General features: G+C 43.1%; 1 protein-coding gene across 1 annotated transcript in view; it reads left to right on the top strand.

The window, feature by feature from the left end:
- Positions 1–12269: 12269 nt before the first annotated feature.
- The window catches only part of LOC308125560 (uncharacterized protein), a gene marked incomplete at its 5' end in the record, with an annotated part of 10101 nt that continues 9870 nt past the window's right edge, over positions 12270–12500 (top strand). The window contains one exon of the mRNA XM_080489419.1: positions 12270–12308. Coding sequence (XP_080345545.1) covers positions 12270–12308 — 39 coding nt within the window. The remainder of the gene's footprint in view (positions 12309–12500) is intronic.

Below are 12500 nucleotides of genomic sequence, written 5' to 3'. Positions count from 1 at the left end.
TCCTTTTAATCATTAAGTAGGAATTTGGGGTTGGAAAACATGCTTAACTTGATGAATCCCAGTTACATTAACTTAGGAAAAATGATTTGTTTGGAATGAATAATTAAACGTAAAGCATCTTTGACTGTCAAGAAAAGTGCTATATAAAACCAGTGCATTATTATTATGTTGACTTTAATATGATGAATGACTAAAATTAAAGATAAGCAGGACAACTGTGGCCTGCAATTCATTTTTAATTGGCCCGCAGCAAATTCCTATAATATACTGGAAAGACGGCCGAAAAACTAGTGAACGGCTTCTCAACAATGTCTTAAATATGTGTTTATTCAAAGCTCGGATGAGGGGACCCGAGGAGAGCGGACACATGGTCATGCACAGAGATTTGAACTCTTAACACACCTTAACAGACACCTTTGTGTGTGTACGTGTGTTTTGGTATATATATATACATATATATATATATATATATATATATATATATATATGTATATATATATCATTGAAAAGAAATTACTAATTAATTGCATAATTTTCTGTAATTAATTGCGATTAATCGCATTGTTTTTCTACTGAAGACTGAAGCTTGTAATGGATACTTATTCTGGGAAAACCACAAAATTAATGTCGACTCAACATGCAGAGACTATATTTAAATTCAAAGACGATCTTTATAACGTCCTTTTAGTTTTGCATGAAACTGTTTCTCTCCAAGATCAGAACATAATAAAAACATAAATAAATAAAAATAATAATAATAATAATAATAAAAAAAAATTAAAAAAATTAAATAAATAAATAAATAACAAACATCTAACATAAGTCTGGCTTTGGTTAGAGGCAGGTCCACCACTTTCAGATCTTTGATTTACATGAACTAAGTGGCAATGATAATATGTAATACACACACACGCACACACACACACACACACACACACACACACACACACACGCACACACACACACACACACACACACACACACACACACACACACACACACACACACACACACACACACACACAGTATGCAGGAGAGCCAGGGAAAGAGGAGAAATTAATATTTTAGCAGTATTTCCTCCAGCTTTAACAGTTTGGTGGCTCCTGGTCAGCCGACATGGCAACCTGCTGTTCTGCTGCAGAATTACTTCTGTGTTCATTAAATTCAGCTTTTCAAAGTAAAACTAATGACTTTCACTTTCTCAATCAGCCATCAGGAAACTTTTTAAAGTGAAACTTTCTGTCTTAATATTATTATTAGTCTCATTATTAATATTATTCCGCTGCTCTGAAGTCTCGGTGCTGCTCTGGTAAGGATTGAAAAAAAACAGAAGTAAAAGAAACTGAGTTAATTATGCAAAAAAAAAGTTTAACAAGTTAAACGGTTCAAATCAATTAATTCAATCAACGCGTTATTTTTGACAGCACTACTATAAATACCTATATATATATATATAGGTTCTGCAGTGAGGTTCTGCAGTGAGGTTCTGCAGTGAGGTTCTCCAGAAGGCTGTTTCCAGTCACACACGCCTCATAAAGTTCATCCATAGAGACGTTTATTCTGCTAATAGAGATGAGAAGTTGACCTCAGTCATTAGTGGTCATTTACATTGGGAAATAAAAAGAAAGAAATCATATTGTATATATCTATAATTTTGTATGGTATTTTACTTCCTGTGTAGCTTATTTATAATTTATTTATCATCCATATATTAAGGATATGAACTGTTGGAATTTGTAAAATGTTGTATAAAAGATTGCATATTTGTGCGTATACTGTAAAGTCATTATGATAAAGTAATGATAATGTATTTATTTGTATATAATAGCAATCCACTGTATTTATTTGATTCTAACCATCAATAATATTGTAGCAACCACAGAGCTGATGGCTGTGGTGAAACGTTGTGCTGCAATGGACCATGGGAGTCTGCGTTGTGGAGCCTAATGCCATGATTGGAGTTCAGTTAGGTGGGTGGTGTTGTTCGGGATCGTGTTGTTGTGTTGTTGTTGTTTAGTTCGTCGAGTTCAGGTGTCGGCAACCTGCGGCTCTGGAGCTGCATGTGGCTCTTCTGTCCCTCTGCTGTGGCTCCTCGAGCCTCGGTCCCACTGCAGTGATTAGTGGAGCCATGCGGGTACATCACGTCATTACACAACAACAGTGGCGGGTAGAATACGGAAGTTGCAGCGGTGGTTCTCTGTGACAGTGGAAAAGCTGGGAGCAGCAGCGTCCAGCTCGGCTGAAGCTCCTCCTCTCCTGCTAGGGAGGGTTGGACGCTCGTCAGAAGGAGCGCCGACATTTCAATAAACACAACAACCAGTGTGTGCAAAGCGCTGCATGTAAACAATAATGGGAGGGTCCTGGCAGACCAGATACTTCAGCATTGTGTGTTTGATCAGAGTGACGATGGTCTCTGACCAGTCAGCAGAGCAGACCTGGAGGAACGATGCTGAGAAAGGCTCACTGCCACAGACAGCAGCAATTCTTCACTTAATGCTAAATAACCAGCGAATGCCACACCACTCACTTCTGAAAACCCAGAACTCCCGTATATATGTGCCGATTTAATAATATAGTGGTGAAATGGGTCCAAATGGCTCTCTGAGTGTTGAAGATTGCCGACCCCTGAACTAGTTAAGCTTTGTTTAATAATTGTAAGTTTGCAACCAAGAGTGAGGAGGGTTGTGTTTCCTGTGGTCCTGCGATGGTCTTCCTCTTCATGTGTCCAAACAATTAAAGGCTCTCTGGTGTCCACCAGATGGACATGTACGTCTGTTGTCTTCTGGGATCGAGATCAGGAGCAACTGTACCTCAACCAATAAGGAAAGTGGGATTCTGCATTGTCATACTTGTGTGTGTGTGTGTGTGTGTGTGTGTGTGTGTGTGTGTGTGTGTGTGTGTGTGTGTGTGTGTGTGTGTGTGTGTGTGTGTGTGTGTGTGTGTGTGTGTGTGTGTGTGAGAGAGAGAGAGAGAGAGAGAGAGAGAGAGAGAGAGAGAGAGAGAGTCTGCTGTGAGCTCATTGGTCAAAGAGCAGGAGAGGCGGTGGAATAGGTTCACCGTAAAGTTCTACATAAAGTTACTCATTAATTCCATTGACAGTTTACAGACTACTTGTGATTCTCACAGTAATACGGGACAGAGTGCGTTTTTTTCCAGCTTCATATGGGACGTGTACTTTTGTTTGTAAATACGGGACAACTCTGTTTTTCAAGGGACGTTTGCAACCCTATATCAGACCGTGATATGAACCCTGAGACTCCCCATCAAGCTTCCAGCTCCACAGACCCAGAGAGAAGATGCTGCTGCATCCTTCATCTTCATCATCCTCTCTACATCGTAGGTGGAGGATGTCCTGTTCAGAGAACATTCAACCTTTTTCTCTTTCTCTGGAATTCAGAAGCACTTTTTTATGTCAGTTCTAGCTGTCCCAGCTGTTCTAGCTGTTCTAGCTGTCCCAGCTGTCCCAGCTGTTCCAGCTGTTCTAGCTGTTCCAGCTGTCCCAGCTGTCCTACCTGTCCCAGCTGTCCCAGCTGTTCTAGCTGTTCCAGCTGTCCCAGCTGTCCCAGCTGTTCTAGCTGTTCTAGCTGTCCCAGCTGTTCTAGCTGTCCCACCTGTCCCAGCTGTTCCAGCTGTTCCAGCTGTTCTAGCTGTCCCACCTGTCCCAGCTGTCCCAGCTGTTCTAGCTGTTCTAGCTGTCCCAGCTGTTCTAGCTGTCCCACCTGTCCCAGCTGTCCCAGCTGTTCTAGCTGTTCCAGCTGTTCCAGCTGTTCTAGCTGTTCCAGCGCTACATGCTGTTAAAAGACATTACAGTTTTATGAGATTTCTGAAATACTGTTATCTTTCATTATGGAATAGTTGTGTGAAACAATCCTTGTTTTTAAATAAGTTCCTGTAATTCCAAACTACAGAAATAGGGCCGGTAGAAGAGACGGTTGTAACGGCTGTTCGCTCCTGGTCACACGACTTTCTGTAGGTGTTAGCTAAACAATGCATTTAATTATAAAAGATGTGACTGTTTGAAGCCCTCGTGGATAACGACCATGCTGCCAGAGGAATTATCTTCCATTTAAAATGACCTCAAAAATCAAACAGCCCAATAATCTCCTGGGCTTTGTCTCTTCTTGTACATTTGCCAAAAAACAAACAAATGCTTGAACCAGCATCTTCAAAAACCTGGGGTGGATGTTGGGCAAATGACCAAAATGCCATGACAGAAGAATTAAAAGGTCATCTGTACTATCCACTAAAATACCCCCCCCCCCCCCCCCAAAAGAAAGAAGAAAAAAAAGAAATGACAAAAAATAGAGGGGAGAGTTGTGAGGCGAGCCAGAGGGGTTGAGCCCCTTTATCCAGGGAGCCGTGCTTTTTTGGTCATTTCAGGAAGCACCATCATTTCCATCTTGCTGTGATGCAGAAAAGCACATGGGAGATGGTATTCGTCATTATTTACACAAATAAATGAATTACTTTGCCTGTTAAAGTCAATGTTGTGCTTAGCAGGTAAAATGACTCTTCTGCCAAAGCAAATTTATCCAGGTCTAAAATTCTAAACGTGTTGGTGATTTGCTAACGTATAAAATCATGTGAATCACTTCATTAAACCTGAATTTCAAAGCTATCTCTTATTTATCTGGAGCCGGTCGTGGGTTGAAGAATGGCCCGGGGCCTTTCTGGGCCTTTAGTGTGTGTGTGGGTGTCCTCTGGGGTTCTGGAAATTGGCGATGCTAAATTGCCCCTGTGTGAGTGTGTTTGTGGTTGTTTGTCTATGTGTGTTTGCCCTGTGACCGACTGATGACCTGTGGGGTGTATCCTGCCTCACCTACAACGGCTCGAGAGATTGGCTGGAGCACCCCGCGATCCGGAACAGGAGAAGTTGGATTGAAGATGGACGGATACACTCAACTGGTTTGGGGTGTTTGTCATGTATGAAATATGTAAAAAAGGCCTCATGCTGAGAACAACAAGAGGAAGACAGGCTTGAGCTCAACACCCCTTGAATAGAGCAGCCAGTGATGTCAAGGGAACACGAGACCATGAGATCAGTGGCAAAAGAGAGAAATACCAACAGGTACAGAGAAGGAAGGAAGGCAAAGGAAGTGGGAACAGTAGAGGAGGTAGAGGAGGAACCAGCAGATCATGTGATGGTTTCAACCTCCCTTTGCATTCAAGGAAAAGTATGAGACGTCTTCCCACGGAGCGATGCGCTGAACAAGCTTCCTCAATCACAAGGCTGGAGGAGCTGACGGAGGGAGCATCTTCCCCTGCAACCTGGGGAGCTCGAATAGAGCTCGAGCTAGAATTACTCAATAGTAAATGTTTTATTTAACCACTAACTGGTGGTTTGTTCTCACAAGTTTAAAACTGTTCAAACTGTTTGTTAGTATAATCTGCTCAGATTTACATTGTGAAGCTCAGATGGTCAGCTTACTCCCTCATCTTATCTATTAATGCTATGATTCTCATTATTTTGAGCAGCTCTGTCAGAGATGCATTCTGATCTTTTCCTTTGACAGCAGACATCCTGAAATAATTTCTGTGTGATTTTTACTTACCTCCAGGACAACATAAGTAAAAAGTGGTTAATCTTACCCCACTCTCCCCTCCTGAACGTAAGAACAAAACTAAAGAACAAACTGAAATAAATGAAAAAGAAAGTGGGACGATAATCCAGACAGAGAAAATCAGACAAGGTGAAACGTCATCAAGTAATAGGTGATTGACAGATAATCAACTGAACGGGGAGCTAAACAACTAGAAGGATAGGTTAAACAACTAGAAGGAGGGGTTAAACAACTAGAAGGAGGAGTTAAACAACTAGAAGGAGGGGTTAAACAAATAGAAGGAGGGGTTAAAAAACTAGAAGGAGGAGTTAAACAACTAGAAGGAGGAGTTAAACAACTAGAAGGAGGAGTTAAACAACTAGAAGGAGGGGTTAAACAAATAGAAGGAGGGGTTAAAAAACTAGAAGGAGGGGTTAAACAACTAGAATGAGGGGTTAAACAAATAGAAGGAGGGGTTAAAAAACTAGAAGGAGGGGTTAAACAACTAGAATGAGGGGTTAAACAACTAGAATGAGGGGTTAAACAACTAGAAGGAGGGGTTAAACAACTAGAATGAGGGGTTAAACAACTAGAAGGATAGGTTAAACAACTAGAAGGAGGGGTTAAACAACTAGAATGAGTGGTTAAACAACTAGAATGAGGGGTTAAACAACTAGAAGGAGGGGTTAAACAACTAGAAGGATAGGTTAAACAACTAGAAGGAGGGGTTAAACAACTAGAAGGAGGGGTTAAACAACTAGAAGGAGGAGTTAAACAACTAGAAGGAGGAGTTAAACAACTAGATGGAGGGGTTAAACAAATAGAAGGAGGAGTTAAACAACTAGAAGGAGGGGTTAAACAACTAGAAGGAGGAGTTAAACAACTAAAAGGAGGGGTTAAACAACAAGAAGGAGGAGCTAAACAACTAGAAGGAGGAGCTAAACAACTAGAAGGAGGGGTTAAACAACTAGAATGAGGGGTTAAACAACAAGAAGGAGGAGCTAAACAACTAGAATGAGGGGTTAAACAACTAGAAGGAGGAGTTAAACAACTAGAATGAGGGGTTAAACAACTAGAAGGAGGAGTTAAACAACTAGAAGGAGGAGCTAAACAACTAGAAGGAGGAGCTAAACAACTAGAAGGAGGAGTTAAACAACTAGAAAGAGGAGTTAAACAACTAGAAGGAGGGGTTAAACAAATAGAAGGAGGGGTTAAAAAACTAGAAGGAGGAGTTAAACAACTAGAAGGAGCTAAACAACTAGAAGGAGGGGTTAAACAACTAGAAGGAGGAGTTAAACAACTAGATGGAGGGGTTAAACAAATAGAAGGAGGAGTTAAACAACTAGAAGGAGGGGTTAAACAACTAGAAGGAGGAGTTAAACAACTAGAAGGAGGGGTTAAACAACAAGAAGGAGGAGCTAAACAACTAGAAGGAGGGGTTAAACAACTAGAATGAGGGGTTAAACAACTAGAAGGAGGAGTTAAACAACTAGAAGGAGGGGTTAAACAACAAGAAGGAGGAGCTAAACAACTAGAAGAAGGAGTTAAACAACTAGAAGGAGGAGCTAAACAACTAGAAGGAGGAGTTAAACAACTAGAAAGAGGAGTTAAACAACTAGAAGGAGCTAAACAACTAGAAAGAGGGGTTAAACAACAAGAAGGAGGAGCTAAACAACTAGAAGAAGGAGTTAAACAACTAGAAGGAGGAGCTAAACAACTAGAAGGAGGAGTTAAACAACTAGAAGGAGGGGTTAAACAACTAGAAGGAGGGGTTAAACAACTAGAATGAGGGGTTAAACAACTAGAAGGAGGAGTTAAACAACTAGAAGGAGGGGTTAAACAACAAGAAGGAGGAGCTAAACAACTAGAAGAAGGAGTTAAACAACTAGAAGGAGGAGCTAAACAACTAGAAGGAGGAGTTAAACAACTAGAAAGAGGAGTTAAACAACTAGAAGGAGGGGTTAAACAACTAGAAGGAGGAGTTAAACAACTAGAAGGAGGGGTTAAACAACAAGAAGGAGGAGCTAAACAACTAGAAGGAGGAGTTAAACAACTAGAAAGAGGAGTTTAACAACTAGAAGGAGGAGTTAAACAACAAGAAGGAGGAGTTAACGAGCATTAAACACGAGGAGGCATTCACAACGAGGAGGCATTAACAATGAGGAGGCATTAACAATGAAGAGGCATTAACAATGAGGAGGCATTAACAATGAAGAGGCATTAACAATGAGGAGGCATTAACAATGAGGAGGCATTAACAATGAAGAGGCATTAACAATGAAGAGGCATTAACAATGAGGAGGCATTAACAATGAAGAGGCATTAACAATGAAGAGGCATTAACAATGAGGAGGCATTAACAACAAGATGGTGCCGAGAGAGAAGAAACTTAACATAATATTTACATTTTCCTTTGACACAATCTTAGATACCGTCAGAGCTCTGTCATGTATTAGAAAATGCATGATCATTAAAAAATAATGAATTTCAGTTTTGTTACTTAATAAAATGTCTTTATTCAAACTATATCACCCTTTTTGATAATGGAATAAAACCCCCACCCCACCAGTCCTCCCACCCCACCAGTCTCCCACCCCACCAGTCCTCCCACCCCACCAGTCCCCCACCCCACCAGTCCTCCACCAGTCCTCCCACCCCACCAGTCCCCCACCCCACCAGCCCCCCACCAGTCCTCCCACCCCACCAGTCCCCCACCCCACCAGCCCCCCACCAGTCCCCCACCCCACCAGTCCTCCACCAGTCCTCCCACCCCACCAGTCCCCCACCCCACCAGCCCCCCACCAGTCCTCCCACCCCACCAGTCCCCCACCCCACCAGTCCTCCACCAGTCCTCCCACCCCACCAGCCCCCCACCCCACCAGTCACCTCAATCCAATGGCCTAGAGGCAACACCTGAAGTGTGTGAAACCGTCTTGAACTTTTTTAAGAGCACTAGGGCTCTTATCAGCCCTCCCTCTGTAGGCATGTCTAACCATGTTTCTTGCTCAGCTTTATTCTGTCAGTTTGAGCCTGTCACACTCGCTAACTTGGAAAAGGTGGTCAGTCAAATGAAGCCCGCTGGTTCACCGTTTGATCCTATTTCCCCACGAATGTTCAAAGATGTGTTTCCCACAATAGCACCCTTTGCTTTGCATTGCGTTAATGGTTGCTTGGCGAATGGGGCAGTGCCTGCAAGTTTCAAACACGCTGTTGTTCAGCCATTAACTAAAAAGCCGGGCCTAAATTCTAACGACCCTTCTAATTTCCGCCCCGTTTCCAAGCTCCCATTTTTGTCCAAAATTTTGGAGAAAATTGTTTTCATTCAGATGAAGTCATTCTTGGATGAACATGAGATCCCAGAGGTTTTTCAGTCTGGTTTTAAGAACCTCCACAGTACTGAGTCAGCTTTATTAAGGGTTTTTAATGACATTTTAATGTTGAATGATTCTGGCCATACTGTGGCTCTGGTGCTGTTGGACCTAACTGCTGCGTTCGATACAGTCGACCATGAAATCCTCCTGTATCGCCTTGAAAATCTGGTTGGCATTCGGGGATGTGCCTTAAAATGGTTCAGATCCTATTTAACAGGGAGGAGTTTCTGTGTTAAAGTTGGGGATTGTGTTTCCTCCACAGCCCCCCTGTCGTATGGAGTACCGCAAGGGTCCATCCTTGGTCCTCTCCTGTTTTCACTGTACCTGCTCCCGCTAGGATCTGTTCTCCGTAGATTTGGGGTGTCATTTCACTTGTATGCTGATGACAGCCAAATCTATGTGCCCCTGAAGCGTGAGAATACTTTCAGTGCCACTCAACTTTTGGAGTGTATTGAAGCAATCAAATCCTGGATGTCTGCTAACTTTTTACATTTTAATGACAGAAAGACTGAAGTCCTCCTAGTGGGGCCGAGCACTTCTGGTACTGCCGCCCCAGTGAACCTAGGATCGCTGACACAGTTTGTCAAACCAACTGTTTCTAATCTGGGGGTAAAGATGGATCAACATTTTAAATTTGACAAACAGATCAGTGCTGTGGTGAAGGCCAGTTTTTTCCACCTGAGGCAACTCGCAAAGATAAAATCCTCACTTTCAAAACATCATTTTGAAATCCTGATTCATGCTTTTGTCACGACACGGCTGGACTATTGCAACGCCCTGTACACCGGCACCAGTCAGTCCTTACTGACACGCCTGCAGCTGGTTCAGAATGCTGCAGCTGGTTCAGAACCCTGCAGCTGGTTCAGAACGCTGCAGCTGGTTCAGAACGCTGCAGCTGGTTAAGAACGCTGCAGCTGGTTCAGAACGCTGCAGCTGGTTCAGAACCCTGCAGCTGGTTCAGAACGCTGCAGCTGGTTCAGAACCCTGCAGCTGGTTCAGAACGCTGCAGCTGGTTCAGAACGCTGCAGCTGGTTCAGAACCCTGCAGCTGGTTCAGAACGCTGCAGCTGGTTCAGAACGCTGCAGCTGGTTCAGAATGCTGCAGCTGGTTCAGAACGCTGCAGCTGGTTCAGAACGCTGCAGCTGGTTCAGAACGCTGCAGCTGGTTCAGAATCCTGCAGCTGGTTCAGAACACTGCAGCTGGTTCAGAATGCTGCAGCTGGTTCAGAACCCTGCAGCTGGTTCAGAACAGAACGCTGCAGCTGGTTCAGAACCCTGCAGCTGGTTCAGAACCCTGCAGCTGGTTCAGAACCCTGCAGCTGGTTCAGAACGCTGCAGCTGGTTCAGAACGCTGCAGCTGGTTCAGAACCCTGCAGCTGGTTCAGAACGCTGCAGCTGGTTCAGAACCCTGCAGCTGGTTCAGAACGCTGCAGCTGGTTCAGAACCCTGCAGCTGGTTCAGAACGCTGCAGCTGGTTCAGAACGCTGCAGCTGGTTCAGAACGCTGCAGCTGGTTCAGAATCCTGCAGCTGGTTCAGAACACTGCAGCTGGTTCAGAATGCTGCAGCTGGTTCAGAACCCTGCAGCTGGTTCAGAACAGAACGCTGCAGCTGGTTCAGAATGCTGCAGCTGGTTCAGAACCCTGCAGCTGGTTCAGAACGCCGCAGCTGGTTCAGAACGCTGCAGCTGGTTCAGAACGCCGCAGCTGGTTCAGAACGCCGCAGCTGGTTCAGAACGCCGCAGCTGGTTCAGAACCCTGCAGCTGGTTCAGAACGCTGCAGCGCGCCTCTTGACTGGCTCACAAAAATATGACCATGTTTCACCTATTCTCTCTTCTCTGCACTGGCTCCCAGTGCAATTTAGAATTGATTTTAAAATTCTGTTATTTGTTTTTAAATGTCTTAATGACCTTGCCCCTCGTTACCTGTCCGACCTGCTCGTGTCGTACTCCCCAGCACGTTCACTCAGGTCAGCTGACCAAGCGTTGCTTTCGGTCCCCCAGACGCATCGCAAACTAAGAGGAGACGGAGCGTTTTCTGTGGTTGGTCCCAAACTGTGGAATGAGCTTCCTCTGTTCATTAGACAGGCTGAACTATGGAATGAGCTTCCTCTGTTCATTAGACAGGCTGAACTATGGAATGAGCTTCCTCTGTTCATTAGACAGGCTGAACTATGGAATGAGCTTCCTCTGTTCATTAGACAGGCTGAACTATGGAATGAGCTTCCTCTGTTCATTAGACAGGCTGAACTATGGAATGAGCTTCCTCTGTTCATTAGACAGGCTGAACTATGGAATGAGCTTCCTCTGTTCATTAGACAGGCTGAACTATGGAATGAGCTTCCTCTGTTCATTAGACAGGCTGAACTATGGAATGAGCTTCCTCTGTTCATTAGACAGGCTGAACTATGGAATGAGCTTCCTCTGTTCATTAGACAGGCTGAACTATGGAATGAGCTTCCTCTGTTCATTAGACAGGCTGAACTATGGAATGAGCTTCCTCTGTTCATTAGACAGGCTGAACTATGGAATGAGCTTCCTCTGTTCATTAGACAGGCTGACTCCCTTCATGTTTTTAAATCACATCTCAAAACACGCATGTTCTCTTTGGCTTTTAACCAGTGTTGAAGTTGACTTTTACTGCTCTAAGTGTATTCTGTGCTGCCACTGTATTGTTGTATTTATAATTGTATTTTTATATTGTTGTACAGCACTTTGGTCAACTGAGTTGTTTTTAATAGTGCTTTATAAATAAATTGGATTGGATTGGAATACAGAATTACTTCCCATGACTTTTCCTGTGAAAGGTTGATTTCCTTCTTTTCAGTCGTCCCTGGTCACCAAATGTGTGTTTCAGCATCTCATTTCTCTTCTTCCTCAACAGGGACTATTTTAAATTCAGAAAACAAGCTGCAAGTTCTTGATGTTCTCAGGAGCACAGAGCCGGGGGTTTTAATTACTTTCAATTAATTGCTTTTTCATTTTAAATACCAGGTTAAACTTATACTAAACATTATGCATTAACATTAAGACTGGCTCCGTCACAAGTACATAGCTAGTAATCTTTTATACTTTCAGGTTTGATAGTTCGAGGTCAGAGGAGTGATAGTTGTACAAGAGGTTTGAGCAGAGAATCATAAAATATGAAAGAATATTTTAAAATGTACCTGACAAGAACGTGAAGAACGCTTGACAGGGCAGTACAAGACAAGCTAGAAAAACAGAGCAAACCACTGAAATACGTGACAGAGTTCAGCGTTAACAAGACCTACAGACCTACAGAACAAGGAAATACCGCAAGAGGTATTTCTTCCTCTACCTGGGGAAAACTATGAAGGCAGCCAGTGAGGAATCCTGATACCATGAGAGTCAAACTGAAGGAAATCAGCATGAAGAAGAAGGTGAACAGAAATGTGAACTTCATGGAAAACAACAACAGAGAAATAGTCTTGGGAACTCATAATGTGACATGACAAAGTATTACACTTTGAGAAAATGTTTTGTTACCAATTGTTTTATCGTAATTAACTGAGACTTTCTAATCACACATTCAGATCATCTCACTCTTAAAGGAAAATCACTACATCATTTCT

This window comes from Lipophrys pholis (genome assembly GCF_963383615.2).
Source record: "Lipophrys pholis genome assembly, chromosome: 20".
NCBI lineage: Eukaryota > Metazoa > Chordata > Actinopteri > Blenniiformes > Blenniidae > Lipophrys > Lipophrys pholis.
This window is presented reverse-complemented; position numbering and strand designations above follow the sequence as displayed.